The 25,014-nt window shown below is 47.9% G+C and overlaps 1 protein-coding gene across 1 annotated transcript in view; it reads left to right on the top strand.

Moving 5' to 3' along the window:
• Positions 1–2,289: 2,289 nt before the first annotated feature.
• Positions 2,290–25,014, top strand: part of HAAO (3-hydroxyanthranilate 3,4-dioxygenase) — a 64,558-nt gene continuing 41,833 nt past the window's right edge. The window contains exons 1-2 of the mRNA XM_065401674.1: positions 2,290–2,369; positions 9,016–9,094. Coding sequence (XP_065257746.1) covers positions 2,290–2,369; positions 9,016–9,094 — 159 coding nt within the window. The remainder of the gene's footprint in view (positions 2,370–9,015; positions 9,095–25,014) is intronic.

Here is a 25,014-nt window from a genome sequence, read left to right as displayed (position 1 = left end):
CCGCGGGCTGGGGGGGGCTCCCTCAGAGTCGGAGGGGGCAAGGGACGTGGCAGCAGCGGAGGTCACCCTGGTGCCCGCTGCTGTCGGCGCCCCAGTGGGGGCGGTAGCAGGTGGTTCGGCAGCGGCTGTTGAGGTGGAAGCCTGAGGGGTTGATGGGGGGCAGGCGGAGGAGGGGCGGCGAGGTCTGACCGAGGGGTCCCACCCACCTCGTCCCCTGCCATAATGAGAGCGGGGGGAGGACAAACACCAGAGGGAGGAGGGGAAAGGGGGCAACCACTCCTCCCCGCTAGGCTGCAGGCAGGGGAGGAGGGGCCGGATGGGGAGGGCTGAATCGGGGGGGGGGGGCTATCAGGACATGCCAGGGTGTGTGGGTGTGGGTGTGTGAGAGAGAGAGAGTCACCAACTCAGGATGGAATTCCAGCTCCTCTAGTTGCACTAGGGGAATAGGGGATAAAACAGCATGGGGGGGAGGGGGGGTGCAGTGAAACAGGGACCAGCTCAAATGGGATGGGCACAAGTACACGGAAGGGGGTATGGGTGCATGAGGGGAGGGGCTAATCAGGGCAAGGGGGGGCGCAGGGGGAGGGGAACAACCAGGCTAGGAGTGGGGCAGAGGAACCAAGGGGCTAGCTTTAGGGCTGGGGCAGGGCAAACAAGCAAAAGCTATAGAGGGAAACAGGCAAGGCAGACAAACAAATTGAAGCTAGCGAGGGGGGCTGGGGCAAAGGGGAAGGGCAAAAGGCTGTAAGGGGCAAATGGGGCAGGTAGCAAGGGGCAGAGCTGGGGAGGAGGGGGCAGTCAAAGGGGGGGGGTACATGCGCCTATGTACGCTTGTACAAAGAGTCAATATGGACTGGCTGCTGCTTTTGGCCCAAAAGGTGGTGAAAGGGCGAGGGAAGCCAGGTGAGCAGCCAGTGGGGGTGGTGGAGGGGGCAGCGATGACGGTGGGGCGGGTGAGGATTGAGGGGGGAGGACACAGATTGACCAGGGGGCAGGCTCCACACCACACGCCGTGTCCCCACAAACACAGTCTAGATCCCCACCACAAGAGCACAGTTCAAAAGTTACTCAGTCCTTGAGGGCCCCCTCCACGGTGGTCTGTAGAATTTCTACGTGCTCCCCCACTGGTAGATGGTCCTCTTCTTCTCCTCCCTGAGGCTCCAGCAGCTCCTAGGCAGCAAACACAGCAGCAGCTCCAGGCGCCAGTCCTGCGGCCAGCAGGAAGGACCCCTCTCAGGTGGTGGTGTCCACAGTAGCAGCAACAGCTGGGGTTGGGGTCCCTCACTCCCCTCCTCTGGGAAGCAGGCCAGTAGCCCCCCCGGGGCTACAGCAGGAGCAGCAACCAAGGGTTGGGGGAAGAGGGTTCACCAGCCAGCAAGCTAGCAAATAGCAGAGAAGGAGGAGGGTGTCATGTCTAGCCCAGCCAAGGGAGCAGCGGCAGCAAGAGCCTAGCAGCAGCAGAAACAGCAGCCCTCTCCCTCCTTCCTCTCTCCAGGCCAGAGGGCAGCAGGCGAGACAGTAGCCTGGGTTCCCCTCAAACCTCCCAACTCCTGATCAGACACAGGAGGAGTTGACCTGGACTGTGGGTTCCACCAGAGAGGAAGGTCTCTGGTCTGTTCCCCGACCCATTAGGTGGATTAGCAGGGACTGCGGGGATTGTTCTTTTCCCTATGCTGGCCAGTGATGAGGTTAACTGAGTGAACGGCAGATTTGAGCCACGAAAGTAGCCAAACTGAGTGCTGCCGTGAATCTCTGAGATGAGCAAATCTGCCAATAAGTGCAGGACCCACCAAGGCAGAGGAGGAACTTTGTTACTATATATATATATATCTTTATGCAGCCCTCCTTCTGCCTTTCTTCTGTGTGATTGTATTCTAAACAATCATCTAGTTAGTATATTGTTTTTATGATAATGCTATTTACTGACATTTAACCTGTACTTTCAACAATACAATGAATAAAAATTGAATGATTGTCTTCTTTCTAGCCCTGCTAACACACACACACACACACACACACACACAATTTATATATTTAAACCGAGCTAAGCAAAGATCTAGATGTTTTTGAAATGCATGAGTTGATTATTGGCTAAGCTTATAGTTTGCTCTACAAAATAACCTTTGGCTGATCGAACAAAGTAGTTCCCTTTGTCACCCAAGCCCGAAGAACTCTATCTTATCAACCAATCACCAGAGCTTTGTGGTGGGAGTAACATACCGAGAGTGCATGCTGCATACTTCTCTGCCAACTCATTAGCTTCCTCAAAAGTCTCATTACTGGTGAATCATGGAGCTGCTTGTAAATGTAAGAAAATGGATAGAAGAAAACAAAGCTGCTTTTTTGCCCCCAGTGTGCAATAAGCTTATGTAAGTAAATGAAGATCTTGTTTTACCTTGCATAGTCTCAGGGATAAAAGGAAACTGCTGTAAATTTCATGCAAATGGCAAAGATTAATAAGTATGGATAAAATTGTTCTTCAGGTCTCGCCACAAACTTTTTTTTTAAAAGACAGAAAGTGCTTGAAAACTGTTCAATGATTTAAAATAGATGGACTGCTGTGTTAAGCACATTGCAATCTATGGCCCTGATCCAAAATTCATTGAAGTCTACAGCAGTCTTTCTACTGACTTCAGTGGGCTATGGATTAGGCCTTATGGGAGAAAAAAATCTCATAGGATCACAGTCGTGAATTATGAGATTCACCTAATAAATTGCCACTACTTCCCCCACACTTTGTGTTTCCAGACTTGGTGGTGAAAGCCATCCCAGCCGTGAGAGAGGGGCTACTCCTACTATTTTTTGATTGTAATAATGGGGTCATCCTTCACTTCTGGAGCTGAAGGAGTAATCCATGAGACAAGGGGGCAGGGAAGAAGAGGGATGCTTACCACAGCTGTCAGTTGGGGGCTCTGCAAGCTGCTCTGGCCTGATCAGTTTCCTGTCTGTGACTCAGGCTATATCTACACTAGCACTTTTGTCAGTATAACTTATGTCACTCAGGGATGTGAAAAAACAGCTCTCTGAGCGACATAAGTTTCACTGACAAAAGCATCGGTGTGGACGCTTGCAGTGTGGCTGTGCCAGGGTCCAGAATTTGGCACCTTCTTCCAATTATGAAACACTTAGAGGAGAGGAAAGTGATCAGGAACAGTCAGTATGGATTTCCCAAGGGGAAGTCATGCCTGACTAACCTAATTGCCTTCTATGATGAGATAACTGGCTCTGTGGATGAGGGGAAAGCAGTGGATGTGTTATTCCTTGACTTTAGCAAAGCTTTTGATATGGTCTCCCACAGTATTCTTGCCACCAAGTTAAAGAAGTATGGGCTGGATGAATGGACTGTAAGGTGGATAGAAAGCTGGCTAGATCGTCGGGCTCAACGGGTAGTGATCAATGGCTCCATGTCTCGTTGGCAGCCGGTTTCGAGCGGAGTGCCCCAGCGGTCGGTCCTGGGGCCGGTTTTGTTTAATGTCTTTATTAATGATCTGGAGGATGGTGTGGACTGCACTCTCAGCAAGTTTGCAGATGACACTAAACTGGGAGGCGTGGTAGATACACTAGAGGGTAGGGATTGGATACAGAGGGACCTAGACAAATTAGAGGATTGGGCCAAAAAAACCTGATGAGGTTCAACAAGGACAAGTGCAGAGTCCTGCACTTAGGACGGAAGAATCCCATGCACAGCTACAGACTAGGGACCGAATGGCTAGGTAGCAGTTCTGCAGAAAAAGACCTAGGGGTCACAGTGGACGAGAAGCTGGATATGAGTCAACAGTGTGCTCTTGTTGCCAAGAAGGCTAACGGCATTTTGGGCTGTATAAGTAGGGGCATTGCCAGCAGATCGAGGAACGTGATCGTTCCCCTTTATTCGACATTGGTGAGGCCTCATCTGGAGTACTGTGTCCAGTTTTGGGCCCCACACTACAAGAAGGATGTGGAAAAAATGGAAAGAGTCCAGCGGAGGGCAGCAAAAATTATTAGGGGTCTGGAGCACATGACTTATGAGGAGAGGCTGAGGGAACTGGGATTGTTTAGTCTCCAGAAGAGAAGAATGAGGGGGGATTTGATAGCTGCTTTCAACTACCTGAGGGGGGGTTCCAAAGAGGATGGAGCTCGGCTGTTCTCAGTGGTGGCAGATGACAGAACAAGGAGCAATGGTCTCAAGTTGCAGTGGGGGAGGTCTAGGTTGGATATTAGGAAACACTATTTCACTAGGAGGGTGGTGAAGCACTGGAATGCGTTACCTAGGGAGGTGGTGGAATCTCCTTCCTTAGAGGTTTTTAAGGCCCGGCTTGACAAAGTCCTGGCTGGGATGATTTAGTTGGGAATTGGTCCTGCTTTGAGCAGGGGGTTGGACTAGATGACCTCCTGAGGTCCCTTCCAACCCTGATATTCTATGATTCTATGATTCAATCACAGTAATAATTATTTCTTTTGTCAGTGGAATAAGGCATAATGTGTTTGCTTCAAAACCTACAGTACATGAATAAGAAAAGAAGGGCTTCCTTAAAAAGTTTCTTTCCTATCCCTCTTCATGATGTTTTTATATTATAATCCAGTTTTCACATTATATTATGTTCCTTTTATTTTCTGTGATATTTGTTTTAATCAATCAAAAGGAAATTGTAAAAAAACAAAACTTCCAGGAACCCACTTCTTTTTTTTTTTTCCTACCCCAAAGGATTCCCTGTAATTGAAAGTTAAGGAATGTTAATGCTTTTCATGACTGTGTGTAAATGTTTGCTTTTCTGAGTAACTATTCCAAGATACAGATTTCACTGAGGATCACTGTGCACATTCCCCCATCTATTGAAAGTACCGTTCTATGTTCTAATGTACACAGAAAGAAAGACAAAAATGCTAGGCCTGAGTAGATCTCATTGAATGAAAGAGTACAAGAAAGTGTCTTCTGTTTGTGATTTCTTTCATTTGATTATTAGTTTAAAATAAATATTTCAGAATGAATTCTGCTATACTTTTGCAAGGTGTCTTCATTTCTAAGCTTAACAATCGCACCTGTGCTGTGTTGAAGCATTTTGAATATTCCTCTTTTCTGTTCTTCATCAAGAAGAGATATATACTTTGCTGGGTGGCAGATGAAGCTTCCCCTTGTGGAGGCTCAGTCTAGCCCCCTGACATGCCTCTTCTGTCCAAGGCCATGCCCCTGCTCGCTGCTCTCAGCCCCCCGCCCATGGCCTCGGCTGGCGTGGGGTTGGGGGAGTCTGAGAACTTGGTTGGGGCCACGGGGTGCAGGGAGGTTGAGAGTTCGGCCCTGGCCAGGGTCAAGCTCTCAGCCCTGGCTGAAGCTCCAAGCCCAGAGCCCTTCCCCCATTCTGCCCCTTCCCCTGTGGCTCCGCCCCCATCCCACCTCTTCTCCCCGAGAGCCTGCCCCCTGCTCGCTCCTTTCCCACCTCCACTGCGGCCCCAAGACTGGAAAAGCTCTGTGTCCCTGTCTCGGCCCCAGGAGTATTACCCAAGTCCATGGTGGGGAGAGATTTTTTTTTTCCCTGGGGCCCCCAAATCTGCCACTGCCCCTCACCCGGTGGTGTGAGATTTGGGGAGGCTTAGCCTCCCCCAGCCTCAATTACGCACTGCCTATGCCCACCCAACAATACCTTATAGCCCAGGGATTAGGTCCCTCTACTAGAAAGTGGGAGTCCTGGGTTCAATTCCCTGATCCAAATTAGGCAGTGAAGGGATTTGAACCTGCATCTTATACATCCTGTGTCAGGCTCTGACCATTTAAATATAAGGGTTGCTCCAGCTGTACTTTTTGTGGTGTTAGGAATGCAAATATGCCGACTAGATCAGGCTCTGCAGTTGAAATAGGCTAAATGCCACCAGGGCTTAAGCAGCTCAGTGGCATCTGGACTTAGGTGGCTTTGCAGAAATGTAGGTGGAGTTTAAGGACCTCCTCAGTGCTCTTTAAATCATTGGTGCTTTGCAATGAAATGAAATACCTTGATTTCTATGAAGATTAACTACCCTCAGAATTCAGTCATGATGCTCTCACATGCTAACAATATTCTTCCACCTTTTATTTTATAGCCCAGCCCATGCTTTGTCTCAATATTTCATGAGTTGTCAGCTATGCTACTTACAGCTCTGTCAGCACTGCAGTCCTTTGTGCCCTGCAACAAGCAGAATGTTACTATAAGTTCACCAGTGCGCCAAAAAAAACAAAAAACCCTTGGAAATGAACATTAAATCTGCATGATGCAAGTGCTTATGATTTCAGATCCTTATTTTGTCATGCTGGCATAAGCTGAGTATTATAGCGTGTACAGCCTCCTGTTGTGGAAATAGTTGATTTGAATATCATACTTTTATCATTTAATTTGTGTAGCTTTTATTTAAACAAAGGTCAAGGTAGTTATTGTTGTTTAGCATTGTAGTATATTAGGGCCCTATGTTTCATATCACCAAAATGCTCCTTGCAGTAAACAAAACGAAGGTGGCGAAAACAAAACAAAACATGCATGTTCCAACATCTCAGAAACTCTCCCAACATGACTCTGTTGAAGATGGCTGAGCGTATTGGCATCGTTACAACACACTAAGCATTGAGGCCCAGATTCAGTGTGAAAATATTGCTTCTCTGTCTCTATGGTAGCTCTGTGTGCCCCTGCTCTCATCCCGGAGTTGCATTCCATGGTAGTGTTGCTCCATTGCTACTGGACTACGAAGGATTACCCAGCATCCCTGTCATTAGGGGTCGCTATTGTGTAAGATACTATCTGGGACAGGTAATTAGGGTTACCATATTTCCACAAGCAAAAAAGAGGACACTGGGGGGGAGGAGCCCCGCTCTAGCCCCGCCCCTGCCCCGCCCCATCCACTCCCTCCCACTTCCTGATTGCCCCCCTCAGAACCCCCAACCCCCCCCGCTCCTTGTCCCCTGACTGCCCCCTCCTTGGACCCCTGCCACTAACTGCCCCCTAGGGCCCCACCACCTGTCTAAGCTGCCCTGCTTCTTGACAGGCCCCTCCTGAGAACCCCCTACGACCCTACCTGTCCCCTGACTGCCCCGACCCTTATCCACACACCCACCCCATATTCACACCCCTGCCCCCAGACAGACCCCCGAGGACTCCCATGCCCTATCCAACTGCTCCCCGTCCCCTGACAGGACCCCCAGAACTCCTGACCCATCCAACCCCCTCTGCTACCTGCCTGCCTCGACCCCTCTCCACACCCCTGCCCCCCTGACAGCCCCCCAGAACCCCCAACCTATCTAACCCCCCCGCTCCCTGTCCCTGACTGTCCCAACCCCTCTCCACACCCCTGCCCCCCTGACAGCCCCCCAGAACCCCCGACCTATCTAACCCCCCCGCTCCCTGTCCCTGACTGTCCCAACCCCTCTCCACACCCCTGCACCCCTGACAGCCCCCCCAGAACCCCAGACCCATCTAACCCCCCCTGCTACCTGTCCCTGACTGTCCCAACCCCTCTCCACACCCCTGCCCCCCTGACAGCCCCCCCCCCAAACTCCCGACCCATCCAACCCCCCTCCCTGTCCCCTGACCAGGGCTGGCTTTAAAGAGCCCAGGAATCGGGCTGCACTCTGGCCGGGGTTGCGGGGCTTGGGGCCGGGCCGGAGGTGCTCGGCTGGGGCTGGGCCGGCGCGCTCGGCTGGAACCAGGGCCGGCGCTGCTGGGGCCTGAGCCGCCGGAGCCGGGGCCGGCGCTGCTGGGGCCCGAGCCGGGCCGGGGCCCGGGCCGAGCTGGGCCGGCGCTGCTGGGGCCTGAGCCGGGCCGGGCCGGGGGTGCTTGGCCAGGGCTGGGCCGGCACGCTCGGCCGGAACCAGGGCCGGCGCTGCTGGGGCCCGAGCCGGGCCGCAGCCGCCAGAGCCGGGGCCGGCGCTGCTGGGGCCCGAGCCGGCGCTGCTGGGGCCGGGCCGGGCCGGACCGGGGTCTCCACCCTGGGGCCGGAACCGGGGCCGGAGCCACTGGGGCCTGAGTTGGGCCGGAGTCGCCGGGCACCGCTCGACCAGGGCCGCGCCTCCCCGGAGCTCTCCTCCTCGCGCCCCCCCCGCCCCAGCTTACCTGCTGCTGCCTCCCCGCTTGCCCCTGCTTCTTTTCAGACTTCCCGCGAAGATCTGATTCGCGGGAAGCGGGGGAGGGGGAGGAGCAGGTGGGCGGAGCGTTCAGGGGAGGGGAGGAGGGGGAAGACAGCTGCGGGGCCGGACAGTGTGGTAAGTCTGCAGGGGATGGGGGGAGCCGGGAAGGGGCTTTGGGTGCCCAGCGGCGCTTGGCCGCCGCTTTTCTGTCTATAAATAGCCGACCGGGGGGAAATCCCGGACATTTTTAGATTTTTAAAAATTCCCCCCGGACAGCTATTTATAGACCGAAAAGCTGGACATGTCCGGGGAAATCCGGACATATGGTAGCCCTACAGGTAATACCTCTGGCTGCTGACCTGAGGGAAGGGTGAGATCCACACATAAGGGGGTCCCTTCTGCACATGGAACTTGGAGGTACAGTCTGGCCTGAAGGGAGCTGCCTGAAGGCTAATTTTGGCATTCAGAGTAGTAGAACTGAGAGAAAAAGTGCTCATCAGAATTCACAAGCATGGCAGAATTAGACAGAGGGCCTGATTCGCCTCTCACTTCCACCACTTTAAAATCAGGTGCAACTTTGGTGAACTCATTCCTGTGACACCATTGTAAGAGTGGTGTAAGTGAGAGGATTCAGGCCCAACATTCGTATCAATAGCTTTAAGTAACTTTACTAGCTGTGAAGCATTACGTTTTACTTACAAACTTCTAGTCTTATCAGATGATATTGCAATGATAATAATACCTAGCTCTCAGATAGCACGTTTCATCTTTAGATCTCAAACGTGTTACAAAACCCAGGTCTCCTGAATTCCAGTCCAGGGGCCTAATCACTGGGTCATATTGCCTAAACTATTTAATAAATTAGTTATTGGCTGTAAAATACTTCTAAATCCTCAGATGAAATATAGAAATGCAAGATATTCTTACTAATCTCTTTAAAATATTTTTTCCAGGCACTGTCAGAAGCTGAATGTGATGTTTGTTGGAGGACCAAACCAAAGGAAGGATTATCATATTGAAGAAGGAGAAGAGGTAACATATAGGACATTTCTGTTTTACTGCTTTTATAGATCTCTAAGATTAAGAAATTTAACTACTGTATAAGTGACACCTGCAAATTACTAATGTCCTGCTTAATTCTATTAAACTGATTAGATGTCGGCAGAGAAAATTGACAGAATAAGCAGTTCCATCAGAATACTTTATGAAATTGGGTCGATTTCATCAGAATTTTCATTAGGAAAAGAATGGAAAAAAAGTTCTAACAATGTCAGAATGTCCCATTGCAATATTTTCAGAATGAAACTTTTTGGTTTTTCATGTTTAAATTATGTTTTGTTTTGAATTTTGTATTTTGTGTCCTAGATTATAATATAATACAACACTTTTTTTTTTTTAAATATCAAAATCTAAATGAAACATTTTGATCAACCTAAATGGAATTTCCCCCTCAATTTTCCTTTGTGGAGAATTTAAAATTTTTGGTTTGCATTCCGAGTCAGAATGAAAAAAATTCAACATCTGGAATTCCTTCATGAAATGGAATTTCCATCCTTTGCACGGCTCTAGTATTTATGTAATTGGGTTCTGCCTTCTACTGACAGAAAGCATGCTTTGCACCTTGAGTAGTCATTTGCCCATGTGTGGAGTGCAAATAGACCAAATCAAAATGGCAACATCTTACACCCAAACTTGCACTGCTGTAAGCCTGGGATTTTCAACTAAACACAAATGAGCTAGATACAAAACTCCCATTACATTTCAATGGAATTTGACCACCTAATTCCCATAGTATAATGAAAATTTGAAAATGTCAGCCTAAATGACTTCACAAATACAAGGCAGTACAGAATTAGGCCTAGCATTTTTAAAAGACTTTGTGGGGATTTATATACTTACCATGGAAACAATTAATAGAATCATACCTTAGGTGATTTTATATTGTAATAGTAATATAGCTTAATTGTACCTGAGGTGAAAAGCACCTGTTATATATTTATAAGCAAATACTGTTGGGGAAACTGAGTGCATTTTTGTCTATAAGAGATAAGATCCTGGTGAAAGAGATAATCACAACTGTAGGATGTCAGGTTACAAAACATTTGAAGGAACCTCCCATCGCTATTCTGATGTTATACTACATTATTATTACATATTATTGATAGGGTTGGGTGAAGCTAAAGGAGTTAAGGTTTGGCAAAGCACTGGAGCGATTGTGGTGGGCATAGGTGCTGGAACTAGGGATGCTGGGGGTGCTACTGCACCCCCTTGCTGGAAGTGGTTTCCATCATATACAGTGTTTACAGTTTGGTTCAATGGCTGTCAGTACCCCCACTATACAAATTGTTCCAGCATCCCTGGTGATGGTGTTGCAAAATTAAAACTAATGACCCCAAACCACCCGAATAGGTGACAACTAGGGGTGTGCTGTGTGTGTGTGGTGGGTGGGGGGATATTTCTGTTTTGAAGCAGGTTCTTTTGGGGTATTTGGGTGGCTCATTCCATGATGCAATCTACTTCTCTTGTGGAGTGTCCTTGTTTGGTGATGGTGGTTTGAAGTGTGTTCAGGTCTATATCCTGGACTTCCTCCTCAGAGCATGTTCTGTGGTATCTGAGTGCTGGCTTTAGATAACAGATTTCTGGGTGTGTTTGGAGAGGTTACTGGATCTATGAAGGTAGGTGTGGTGATCCATTTGTTTCTTGTATATAGCTGTCTGTAGCGTTCCGTTGTTGAAGTTGATTCTGGTGTCCAGGAAGTTGATGCTAGTGTGGGAGTGTTCCAGATAGTTTAATGGACAGGTGGTGGTTGTTGAAGCTATGGTGGAAATTCATACCCCTAGTTGTCACCTACCACCCCACACTGGAACCCATACGAGGTATCCTCCAAGAACTATAACCCATACTCAGTGGGGACCCCATCCTGAAAGAAATCTTTCTTGAACCCCGTCTTCTGGCCTTCAAACAACCACCCAACTTCTCCAAGCTCACTGAGAAGCAAGCTCCCCACAGACCAGGACACACCAACTCAAAGCGGCACCAGACCCTGCCAGAACAACAAATGCAAAACCTGCAGACATATCTCCACTGCTACAGTGATCAGCACATCTTTCAAGATCCATGGATCCTACACATGCCTATCACAACATGTGGTGTACCTCATCTAGTGCACTAATGCCCCAATAACAGCTATGTGGGTAAAAGCAGACAATCAGTATGCTTTTGAATGAACTCACACAGGAAATGATAAAAAACAAAACCACCACATCACCTGTGGGTGAACACTTTTCACAAAGTGATCACTCCATATCTGACCTATCAGTCCTCATCCTCAAAGGAAACCCACACTAAAAATGACCCTAGGAGCTTAAATTAATAACTTTGCTAGACACTAAAAGTCATAGACAGAACAGAGACACTGGATTTATGGCTTATTACAACAATCTATAACCCACTAATAACCCCCCCCCCCTTGCATTTCCCCCTATGACTAGAGGGGTGTTAATGGTCCACTTTATCTTGAATGGTCCCTGGAAATGTGTTATCTACTTATGCTAAACACTTTGTTCACCTTGTATTTAGCTGTGACACTCTGAGCCCTGGTCTACACCACAGAGTTAGGTCGACGTAAGCTGCCTTGCATTGACCTAACTCTTTAAGCACTAAAATGTCACTCCCGCCGATGTAACTCGCCCTATGCCGACTTAATAACTCCACCTCCATGAGAGGTGTAGTGCTTAAGTCAATGTATTTCGTTTGATGCAGTGTCAGTGTAGACACTGCATTGCTTACATCGACTGTTGCTGGCTTTCTGAAGCCATCTCACTATGCCCCACACTGACAGTTCAATTGGTGCAAGTGCTCCTGGTGAGGATGTGCAATGCCAGCACAAGGAGCATAGCGTGGACATGCAAAAGCAATTTAATTACTGAGGTGGCTGTATGTCAATGTAACTTAGGGTATGCCTACACTACAAAATTATGTCAACCTAAGTAAGTTTCCCAGCCCTGAAGAGCTCTGTGTAAGCTCGAAATCTTGTCTTTCTCACCAAAAGAAGATGGTTCAATAAAAGATACTACCTCACCCACCTTGTCTCTTGTTTTCTGTTTTTTCTATTAAGCTGGAAAGAAAGAAAATTGAACACTAGTTGTCACTCTAAGCCCATCTTTCCCATCTTCGTACCCATCTGTCTGTATTCTCAAGCTGCATATGATGGACTTGGCTTTTACAAATTGCTGAAATAGAAATGACAGGAATTAATTTCCGCCAGGAAATTCAAGAGGACAACAAATAAAGCTGAGAAAGGCAGTAAGAGGTTTAGCCTTTTCATGCATGAACTGCTCTGTCTCAAACCTTTCCAGTCTTAATGCTAGGTTTCAGAGTAGCAGCCGTGTTAGTCTGTATCCGCAAAAAGAACAGGAGTACTTGTGGCACCTTAGAGACTAACAAATTTATTAGAGCATAAGCTTTCGTGGGCTACAACCCACTTCTTCGGATGCATATCTTAATGCTGAATCCCATCTTTTTGCACTGAATGCACTTTTCAAGTTCCGAGACTAGTTACCTGGAAAGGTTCCTATGGTAATTAACATGAAGTTCCTTGAAAAATAGCAAATATTTTTTCATTCCCTAACTGTACACATTATGATAACACAGATAAAAAGCAATCAACTCTTTTTTACAGCAGCTGCCTATTAAATATTGTTTTAGACTACATCTACACTTGAGCTGGGTGTGTGATTCACAGGAGTAGTTATATTTGCAACTAGCTCTCATTGAGCTAGCCAACGAAAATTAATAGTGTAGCCACAGTAGCACGGGCAGTGGCAAGTGGCAGCCAAGGCTAGCCACCACGAGTACATACCCACGGGATCCGGGTGGGTTTGTACTCAGCACAGGCAGTGGCTATAGGCACATGGGCTTGCTGTGCTACCATGGCTACAGAATGCTAGCTGTTATCAAACTAGCACAAGTACGTCTACTCAAATTGGGAATCCGCTCCAAAGAACATAGCCTTAATGTTCTTTCACTTATTCAATATTAAACTAGCTTTTCCTAAAGAGACTTATTTTTTAAAACTTTTATTGCAGTGAATCAGATGGTTACGAATCTCTTTATACAATAAATACCAACACATTTTAACATAGGCAGCCCAATTTTCAAACATGGGCTTTTTAATAGGACATCTAAATGCCATATGTAGATGCGCAACTCAGAACTTAGGGGGAGGAAAATGCTCATTGACACAAGTAAGTGATAAGTTGAGACCCAAAATGTGCATATCCTATTAAGGAGCTCATGTTTAAAAGCTGGGCTCACAATCGTAATGCCAGTTTAACAGCACTATTGTATATTTAAAAATAATGTATGGTGGCAGCCTATTATAAGCCACTCTAGTTATAAGGGTTTAATGTCTCAGTGATCTGAAAACTTCAGACACTGACACTTACCAGTTTGGAGGAAATTCCAGGCAGACACGTTTGCTTTGGGAGGGAAGTTAATTTTAGAATAGTTTAAATCTGTTAAGTTCACTTTTCCATGTACAGAACTACATACACAATTAGTTGATAATATTAGAAAGGATCTTCTGTGCTTCTCTAGCCCAGTTCTTCTCAGCCTGCAGGTCACATCCCCCAAGGAATTACCAGCATGTCAGGTTTGTGAGCATGCTCCAATTCTTGGAACTGATACTCTTAGCCATTACTTGTTGCATCATCCTCAATCACACTCAGTAGCATCCCTCATCTTGTATTCTGTTCCCCCTCTGATCATTTTTATAGATACTGGAGTTAGAATACCCAGTTTATCAGAGATGGGCCTGAACTACCACTCAGACTTTAGACAAATTTGGCTCTAAACTGTGTGGCTTGAGCCCACCATTGCAGCATACTCATTTTTTTTCTCTAATATGTACATACCAAGTTCCCTTTGATCTCTCTCCACAGAAGCATAGACAGGTGGGGCTCCATCCTGCAAACTTTTACTCATATGCAGTTCCATTGACCTCAAAACCACACTCACTCCCAAGAGAAGGACAAGGAAATTTTGGAAATCTTTATAACTTTGATCAAACCAAGCCACACTTGGCACAGGAGCAGAATGACCACAACCCCCAGGTCTGGGCAAGTTCAGGGCTAGCACTAGAGTAGACTTAGAGCTACTCTAACTTGGACTTAACCTACACTTAAAAGTTTTGCTGATATAGCTATAACCTCTAATTTAGACATGTCCTTTGTATCAGTACAACTGCATCTACACTAGGGCTTTTGCCAGCACAGAAATGTCACCCAAAATAAATAAATCCATCCCACTTTTAGCTAACATTGCTATAGTTACAAAAGCTTCTAGTGTAAACCTGGCCTTATACCCAGCTATCTATGGCTACAAGGGGCAATACTTGGAGTTAGGGATCAGCCAGCTGCAGGGGCACCCTGGCCACATCCCTTTCTCCTGGACATTTCCCCCTACACTGAAGGTGGGGTTGGGAGAGGGGTTGCATAGGAGTTGTGGTGACAGCTCTACACACCCCACAGACTTCCCTGTGCGTGGGCATCTTCAGGGACTGGATTTACTGGCATCCTGGCTGCTTTGTGCTGCCTGAATGGGAGCAAAGATCTAGCAGCGTATCTTTTAAATTCTTCCTCCTGTGATATTTTCCAGAGTTCCCAGAAAAAAAATTCTACTCAGGGATGAGATGTGGCATGTCCAAAGTGAAGAGACTGGTTTGTTTCAGGGGAAGTCAGTGGGAGATGAAGACCATGCACACGGTGAAGCTTGAGTGTGGATGGATAGTTAATGATAATCAGAAATAGTTTTTCACTGGTTTCAGATTTTTACTACATTGTGTGTGTTTTGTTTGTTATGCAGACAGTTTAGTCAGCAAAGTAGAAAAAGGCCTTTTGGTAACTTGTAATATTTTAACACCTGATCTATCTAGCTGTGAAAATACTTTAAATAAAGGGTTGTTTGTTTTGAAATGAGAGGGGAAAAAAGCTCCTCTTGCAATCAGTGGGAGAGAGGTTCCATTCACATCAGAAGCAGCCTTCATCTTCAGAAATAGTTTTGCCGCCTAAGATTGGTGGGATAAGGCTTGGCTAATGTCCAGGTTTCACCGGTGACTGATGCACATGAGCAAAGAAAAACATAATTTTCTCTCTTTGTCATCCAATTGCTTTTCCAGATTTCTGATGGTTGAAAACCTTGGGATGAGAAAGGGAGAGAAAATTGTTGTTCTGTGCTCATGTATATCAGTCACCTGTGAAGCCTGGACAGCACCACAGCAGAATGTGATTTGCTCTGCAAATTCATTTAGTTCTTGATAATCTGACACACAGTACATGCCAATTCAGGGCCCAATCCTGCAAGGTGCTGAGCAACCCCTATTTCTAATCCGGCAGCACACAGGCTCTACTCAGTTAATTTTCACGCTCAAATCAGTGATGCAGAATTCTGAATCTCTGCTACCTGCTTTATTCTATATCACTACTTGGGTGCACACTTCCTGGGCCTAGGGCCCCAGGTTATAGTGAGGATGACAAGCTCTCTCCCTTGCCTCCCCCAGTGAAACAGGGCTCAGCCAAAAAAAGCAGCAGTACTGCACAGAGCAGTAGGCTCTCTGCAAAGCCTCAGCCCCCCTCCTTTTTGGAACTGAAGTGTCACCTATTTCCTTTGGAAGAGCCAATCAAACCCTTGTCCCTATGAGGTGAGAGATTGTGCAGCTGGGCAAGACTGCAGTGGCAGCAGGCATCCATCACCGCCTCAACAGTGACTCAGTATCAACCATACTGCTTTTCATTGTACTCTAATGACTTTAGTATCTGGTGATATCATCTACCTTTGGACCACGATGGATGAGGGTGGAGCAGAGTTAAGGAGAGGAGGTAAGTCTTGGATACTCCAGAAAGCTCAAGGGAACTAGACCAAAACCAAACTGCCAGTCTCAAGGGTTATTGATTAATTTTCAGAAAGGCTTTGCACCTGCAGCTCTCAATAGAGACATTGGGTATTTAACACTTCTGCAATATAAAGCCATATGATTAAGATAAAAGGCCACTTCTGAATTCATGATAACTCTGGGAGGGTGGCTGGGAGTGGGGAGGTAATAATTAAGGATTAATAAGAAAGCAGGGAAGTTTTGCAATAACAGGAATGGGAGAGTGTCAGATAGTAAATAAGAAAGGGCTCAAATAAAAAAACACAGAGAGAAGGCTGGGGGAAGAAGATGTGTAAACTTTGGGAGACTACCAAAAAACAAATTAAATAAGAGTACAAAAATTAGAAGACCTTAAACAACCCAAGCCTACCCTTGTTTCCTTCTTGCCTCTTGCCTGTACGTTCTAGACCATAGGTTCTTTGGAGCAGGGATCTGTCTAGGGCCCATAGCAGTTTGGGGAACACAATATAACTGATTAAAAAATGAAAAGAAAAGCTACCAGAGTAAACAGAATAGTCTGATTTCCTTTGTCTCCTGCATGTTACTGAGACTGGACATCGGATTCTCTCTCAAAACAGACAAAGGGGCAGATGCTATGTTCCAAGGCTGGGCACTGAACAGATGCTCTGTCCACGCGCTCACTGCAACCACGCCCACCTACTGGAACCAGACTGCTTACACTGCCAAAGGATTTTCTGTGGCTGTGTAGGAAAGGTTGGATTTGCCCCAAAGTATGGAGAGGTTCTACCAGCATATGGATGACAGTGGTTCAGCAAAGGACAATAGTCCTATATTTATTACTAGCTATTCCTATGACTGTTGAAATGGAAGGGTCATGGGCTGTAACTCAATGAGCCATTAAACAGATGACAGTTGTCTTGGTAAAGTTCAGAAGATATAATTAGCACAGTAATGAACTGGATAATTACTGCCACATGTGCTCCTCAAAATATCAAATGATTTTTAGGTGAATGAAAAGCTCATATTTTTCTTTAAAAAGACATTATTTTCCTGAAAACCATTTCAAAGACTAAACCCCAACTTGCTGTGAAAAGCGTTGTTATAATATAGATGCAGAAATACTTGAATTGGATATATTGAAAAAAACCAAAGAAACCCACACCAACATCACACACCACTATTTGCAAAACAACTCTTAACAACACAGCAATGAATTCAGAGTTAAGGTTCCTTGGTATTCCATTAGGGTCCTGTACCATAGAATTCAATGGGCTTTTTTCCATTGACTTGAATGGGAGCACAATCACAAGCAATCAAAAACATTCAGTACAGGAAAGATTCCATGATTACTCCTGGTCACAACAGGGTGAAATTCAGCCCTGTGCTGAAGGCCAGCACAAGCCCTATGCACCCACAAAATAGGGCTGACGAGGTGCACAGACCTTGAGCTGGCCCTCTGCATAGGGTTGCCAGGCGTCTAGTTTCCGACCGGAATGCCCGGTCGAAAAGACCCTGGTGGCTATGGTCAGCACTGCTGAGTGGGACGTTAAAAGTCCAGTTGGCGGCATAGCAGGGCTAAGGCAGGCTCTCTGCCTGCCCTGGCTCTGCGCAGCTCCCCGGAAGCGGCTGGTACGTCCGACCCCTAGGTGCAGGGGCGACCAAGGAAGCTCCGCATGCTGCCCCAGCGCCAGCTCCACAGCTCCCATTGGCTGGGAACCACTGCCAATGGGAGCTATGGGGGTGGTGCCTGCAGGCACGGGTAGCGCGCACCATGCAGAGCCACCTAGCTGCTTCTCCATCTAGGAGCCGGACATGCCAGCTGCTTCCGGGAGTAGCACAGAGCCAGAGCAGGCAGGCAGCCTGCCTTAGCCTCGCTGCACCACCGACCAGGAGCCGCCTGAGGTGAGCACTGCCCGGCTGGAACCCACACCCCAAACCCTCTGCCCCAGGTTGGAGCCCCCTCCAGCACCCTAACTCCCTCCCAGAGCCCATACCCTGCACCCCAGCCCCCTGCCCCAGGTTGGAACTCCCCTCCCACACCCAAACTCCCTCCCAGAGCCCACCCCCCACACCCCAATCCCCTACCCCTGCCTTGAGCTCCCTCCCAGGTCGGAACTCCCGTCCCACACCCAAACTCCCTCCCAGAGCCCACCCCCCCCCACCCCAATCCCCTACCCCTGCCTTGAGCTCCCTCCCAGAGCCCGCACCACACAATCCCTCCCACACCCCAAACCCCTACCCCAGCCCTGACCCCCTCCCATATCCAAACTATGTCCACAGTATGATGAATCCAGCAATATTGCCAAATATTTCATCACCTTTGAGAGACTGTGCACCCTCCATGTAATCCCTGAAGATCAAAAGATGACCACACTGACTGGCAGAGCTCTGGACATATTCAATAAGATGCCTATTGATGCTTCAAACTATGGTAAATTTAAGGAACTGGTTTTGAAACAGTTTCAGGTTACCCCTGAAACCTACAGGGTTAAATTCAGGAGTCTTAAGAGGGGATCTGGATTGAGTAATGTGGCTTATGTAAATGAAATGAGAAATTTGGTAGATAAGTGGGTGAGGGGAAAAGGCATTACAAGCTTTGAAGGAATGTGTGATTTGGTTACTCAGGAACAATTCCTGAATATGTGCAGTGATGATGTAAAACAGTATTTGTGGGACAAAAAGGTAAATGCAGTGGGTGAATTAGCTGGGTTTGCAGACTCTTATGAGCAAGCATAAGCTGCAATTAAATATAAACCACTGGCAGAGGGGTACAGGGTTGGGCGAAAACAAAATCACCGCTTTACCCCTGGGGAAAAAGGAGGCTGGGCGTTCACCTCCCCATTCCCCTGTTACTTGTCCCAAATTTCCTGTACAAGCAGAGGAGCCTAAGAAGTATCATTGTAAGCCCACTGAGCACCTGAGGAATAAGTGTCCCTTGCTGAGTGGAAACAGGCAGCAAGTAAAACATGAAGCTGCTACTTCTCAGAGCCAGGCTGCGGCCTCTTTCCACACAGGATTTGTAAAGCTTGCTTCTGCACAACCAAGCAGTGAGCATATGCATGCCATTAAACTGAATGGCGAATTACTCGTTGGATTGAGAGATCCGGGGGCTGAAATTTCTGTGGTCAGGAGGGACTTGATCCAGGAGAAGGATTTGTTGCCAGGGAAAATGGCAGAATTAGAACTGGTGGGAGGTTACAAAGTCCTTGCACCTTTAGCTAAAGTACAAATGCAAACTAGTCCTTTGCAGGCTGAGCTGACTGTTGCAACAGTGGCACACAATTTTGCACCTACTAGGGAATGATTTCTTTAATGTGGCAGAATCTGTGCCAGGGTTGGTTAGCAGTGAGAAGGAATCTTGTGCTAAAAGCCCCAGAGGGGAGGGTGAAGTCACATGGACTGCTGGGGGAATAGGAAGGTGTCTCTTAGGCTTGGTCTACACTTACCCCCCAAGTCGAAGTAAGGTACGCAAATTCAGCTACGTGAATAACGTAGCTGAATTCGACATACCTTACTTCGAACTTACCGCGGTTCAGACGCGGTCCACACGCGGCAGGCAGGCTCCCCGTCGACTCCGCGGTACTCCTCTCGTCTAGCTGGAGTACCGCAGTCGACGGCGAGCACTTCCTGGTTCGATTTATCGCGTCCACACCAGACGCGATAAATCGAACCTGGAACTTCGATTGCCAGCCGTCGAACTACCGCGGTAGTGTAGACATACTCTTAGATTCCTCTGTAGCAGAAAGAATGAAGCTCTGGGGGCAGGGATGGTTGTAGCCAGTTCCTGTAGCCCACAGCTGGACCAGGGTCACCTTCCCTTTTGGGGGACACAGGAGTGTCTGACCCAGAGAGGGAAGCCCAGATGGAAGGTGAGGGCGGGGTGGAGAGTCCGCCCACCTTTTGTAGGGAGGATCTTTCCCAGGAGGAGGGTGAAGAATCTGCATTTAAAATGCCAGATCCCTCTCCTGTGGATCAGGGTTTAAGGAAAAAGTGGGGGTCATATCTACTGGAAGGGGGCACCCCCCCAACTAAAAGAAAGAGGGGTATCCAAGGGGATCTTACCAATCCAAAGCACCCCATTGAAAGATGTTCTTGCTATGCTTGTAAGAGATAAAACTGTCTCTTCAAGGCAGGAGGAAAAAATCTCTGCATGGGTGAAGCTTCACATGGGAGTGGGGTCCAGCCCAGAGAAATTCCAGAGGGAGGGGCCAAGGGCAGGCATGTTTGCAGTACACCCTTTCCTTGCCAAAGCCTCAAACACATGCCTGAATTAAAAGCCTTCTCCAAAGAGGCAGAAGAATCTGCATCAGAGTGCCTACCAGGGGACACAAAGAAATGGGAAAATGCAGTAGACGCAAGCTAAATCATGTGAACAAAGCCTGTCCACCGTAGATTTGCTGTTAATCTTGTGTCTTTTGCTAATTCATATATGGGTTAAAACAAAGGTGTTAATGCTAGTGGTAAACCCTTTAAAGGTGTGGGACATACCTGATTTGTGGAAGAAATTGTTGTACATGCTAGGGATGGTGACAAGACAGTCCCGCAAGCATGTTACCCTGCAGCTTATATCTGTAAACAGGCTGGAAGCTTGGCACAGCAGCAAAAGCATAACAGGCCCATGCTGTTGTGTAGAAGGGGAAACTGAGGCACACCACCTCATGGCATTGGTGGCTAAATGCCAAGACACCTGCACTTTAACAGATATTGTTGTTATTCCAGACTCACCTGACTAATAGGAGGGAATTCTACACGGGGTGGGGGGAGGGGTATCCACCCACAAGAGAAACTCTATTTAAACCCCTGGGAGACCCCTCCATTTTGTCTTCAGCTGGCTCAAGAGATAGCCTCATCATCCCCAAGGATACCTGAAAGAAACTGGAACAAAGGACAGTAACTATGGGGGGGGGGGGGGTGAGTGATTGCTGGACCCAGACTAGAAGGAGACTAGTCTGTAAAAGGAAGCTTGCTGGAACACCTCTGAGGGTGAGGTTTTATCTGTATTCAGTTTTCTTACTGTATTAGGCTTAGACTTCCGTGTTTTATTATGGTGGGAGGGATAGCTCAGTGGTTTGAGCATTGGCCTGCTAAACCCAGGGTTGTGAGTTCAATCCTTGAGGGGGCCATTTAGGGATCTGGGGCAAAAATCTGTCTGGGAATTGGTCCTGCTTTGAGCAGGGGGTTGGACTAAATGACCTCCTAAGGTCCCTTCCAACCCTGATATTCTATGATTTTATTTTATTTTACTTGGTAGTTCATTTTGTTCTGTCTGTTACTACTTGGAACCACTTAAATCCTACTTTCTGTATTTAATAAAATCACTTTTTACTTATTAATTAACCCGGGGTATGTATTAATACCTTGGGGGGGGGGGCCCAAACAGCTGTGCATATTTCTCTATCACTGTTATAGAGGGCGAACAATTTATGAGTTTACCCTGTATAAGCTTTATACAGGGTAAAACGGATTTATTTGGGGTTTGGACCCCATTGGGCGTTGGGCATCTGAGTGTTAAAGACAGGAACCCTTCTTACGTTGCTTTCAATTAAGCCTACAGCTGTTCAGGGACGTGGTTCAGACCTGGGTCTGGGTTTGCAGCAGGCTAGCAGGTCTGGCTCAAACCAAGCTGGGCATTGAAGTCCCAAGCTGCCAGGGCAGGAAAGCAGGGGCAGAAGTAGTCTTGACACATCAGTTGGCAGGTCCCAAGGGGGGTTCTGTGATCCAACCCATCACACCCCCTCCAACACCCTTAACCCCTCATTTCCGGCCCCACCTCGGAGTTTGCACCTCCAGCTGGAGCCCTCACCCTCTCCCGCACCCCAAACCCCTGCCCCAGCCAAGTTAAAGTGAGTGAGGGTGGGGGAGAGCGAGCGATGGATGATGGGGGATGGAGTGAGTGGGGGGGTGGGGCCTCAGAGCAGGGGCGGAGGAGGGGCATGACCTCGGGACAGGGGCATGGCAGGGGTGTGGCAAGGGTGTTCGGTTTTGTGCAATTAGAAAGTTGACAACTTTACCTCTGCACAAGGGTGAAATTCACCCACAGAGGTATAAACAGAACAACTTTGGGATCAGGGAGGAATTTTACAATCAGGGCACTTTGAGATTTTTATTTTTAGTCGCAGCAATAAAGTTGGGAGTTAGCCATTAGGAAGAGAGGATGTAACTGTGCCTGAGTGATTTCCTGGGGCTGGACATTAGCAGACTTTGGCCCTTTCTGTCTTCCTAGTCTATATTTCCATGGTAATGTTCTGCAGCAGCACCCTGAGCAGCAGATATCAGCAAAATATGGCTACCAAAGAGAGCACTTCAGAAACTACTTTTCAATTACCAACATGGCCAATGAACAGGCCTTTGTGATAGTCACTGTCAGTCTTAAAATTCCCCCAAAAGGGACGGGTTATAGAGCAATCTTCCACTCGAGTCACTTTATGCTGTACAATGAGCCATCAGCCTTGTCAGTGAAGTCTATTGTGGCATTTTACACAATCACTCACTGACACCAGACCAAAGAAAAATGACAAGGCAGTGGGGGGGGAGGGGAGGAAGAGAGATAGGGGAGGTTAAATGGAATACAGGGACAATAAAGGGATTCAGACCATGGTTAGGTGAACAATTCAGACATGGGCAGTGGGTGAAGCTTCCTCCCAGGGAAGGCTAGCCCCCTGCCCTGCCTCTTCCGATCAAGGCCACGCCCCCACTCACTGCTCTCAGCCCCCCTGTGGCCTCCGCTGGGGTGGGCTGGGGGGGGGGGGGTAAGAGCTTGGCCCCTCCTCCCCATGGCTCTGGCTGGGGTCTGAGGGCCACGGGCCGGGGTTGAGCTCTCAGCCCTGGCTGGGACAGCGGTGGAGCTCTGGGCCCTTGCTGGAGTTCCGAGCCTGGAGCCCCTCCCCCATTCCGCCCCTTCTGCCCACGGCCCCGCCCATGGCCCCACCCCTTCCCCCACAGTCTGCCCCCATTCCGCCCATGGCTCCGTTCCCATTCAGCCCTGTTCCCCATTCTGCCTCCACTCCGCCTCTTCCCCCCTGAGGCCGCACCCCCCACTCACTCCTTTCAGACCCCCTCTGCCCTCCTCTGTGGCCCCGAGATCAGAAAAGCTCCGCAGCAGGGAGCAAGATCTCCTCGTGCCAGGGCCATGGCACGGGAAGATTTTTCAGGGGGTCCCAAATTGGCTGGGGCCCCTGAGCATGGAACCCATAGGCCCATGTGATAATCCACCACTGCCCCCCAGTCCCCAACAGCACGAGGTTTGGGGAGGTCTATCCTTCCCTAGCCTCCATTATGTACTACCTATGAAGTCAGTGCTATAATTTATCCGCATTCAGGAGTGGCAGAAAGTTTCTAACTGTGTGTGTGGAGGGCCCCACAGGTGCCCAAACTGTGGCCTTGCCCCACCCACGCCACCCTTCCCCCAAGGCCCCGCTCCTGTGCTGCCTCTTCTCCCGTGACCCTGCCCCCCCCCGCTCCTCTCCACCTCCCTCCCCCTGTTGCTCACTCTTACTGCATGTAAAAATGGACCATTCCATTTTCTAGAAACGTGTGAACTGGTTGGGAATCAGGTAAGAACAGGAAAAATCACGTAAGACTATTTTCTGGAATAAGAACAAAGTTGTTTTTTTGGTTTTGTTTTGTTCTGAATGTTCACACATGTCCTGATTTTTGCCAGGATTAGAAACAGAAATACCAAAACACTGCAAAGAAAGTTAGTCTCATCATAGCCATGATTTTTAACTGGGCCTTAACCATGCCGCAAGTATTATCAGTAAAATTAACAGCACCAGCAATTGCATCCATTTAGATACCTATCTGGTTTGAGAGTCCTAGAGCAAATGTAAGCCATATGGAAGCAGTTACAGTGGTGGGGAGGGACTGTTGGTTAAGTCAGGGGGTGGGCAGCACAGTGAGAGATGTAAAGTTTCTTTATTTTTGCTCTGGTTTACATAGAATGAGGGAAGTTGTGCCCCTAATCCAGGCCACACAGAGCCCTGCTTACAGAAGAACAGATCTGTAGTTTAATTGTGTCGAGAACAGATGTGACTCCAGTGCATTGCAGAGTCCAGAGCTCCAGGCAGATAGTACCTTACAGTCATGAAGAGAGGGACGGGGGGGAGGGCTGTGGGAGGGCCATTGGAGGAGAGGGCTGGGTCTGTTAGATCTGCAGCTACCCGAATTCAATGGCCAATCCCTTCACATACACAGTGGGAAGAGGTGCAGTAGCAGCGACAGAAATTAAGTGCATTAGTGTACAAGTGGGGTTTTGCTCCCATTTTGGAAAGCTCAAACATCTGTAAAAGAGCAGGCATGAGTAGTTGTGAAAGAGTGGGCATGAATAGTTGAAGGCTATCTTGAGGGCCTCTGAAAATCTGGCATTTAATTTCACTGACTAGTTGAAAAAGATTTTAAATTTAAAAGGGAAGCACGTTTCAGTTGAACTAAAATATGGCATAATGAGAAGTCAAATACAATAGTACTAATGGAGAACAAGTAGAGTGTCACTCACTCCTAAACTGACATGCACGAGACACCAGATATGGCCACAATCACGCAAAGGGTTATCTCCAGAAATACACGAAGTCCCATGATTTTCAAAGGAATTTAGATGCCTAAAGATGCAGATGGGTACTCAGTGGCATTTTCAAGAGCACTAAGCGGGTTAGGTGCCTAACTCCCATTGGGTTGAATGAAAATCTGACACTGTAAAGTTACAGTCAAAGAGTAATTTTATTGGATCTTATGTCTAGGTATACAGCAGTTGAAGTGGCTATATTGAATCTACTGATACATAAAAATGGTCTTACTGGTTCAGACCAATAGTCCATCTTGATTCAGACCAATAGTCCATCTAGCCCACTATCCTCTCTTCCAACAGTGGCCAGTACCATATGTTTCAGCAGGAATGAACAGAACAGGGCAATTATCGAGTGATCCATCCCCTGTCATCCAGTCCAACTTTTAATCTTTTAATCAGTTACTGATCCATGAGAGGACCTTTCCTCTTATCCCATGACTGCTTACTTTGCTTAAGAGCCTTTGATGCGGGATCTTCTCAAAGGCTTTCTGAAAGTCC

Source organism: Emys orbicularis, chromosome 3, assembly GCF_028017835.1.
Source record: "Emys orbicularis isolate rEmyOrb1 chromosome 3, rEmyOrb1.hap1, whole genome shotgun sequence".
NCBI lineage: Eukaryota > Metazoa > Chordata > Testudines > Emydidae > Emys > Emys orbicularis.
Note: the sequence above shows the minus strand (reverse complement) of the source record. Positions and strands in the feature narration are given on the sequence as shown.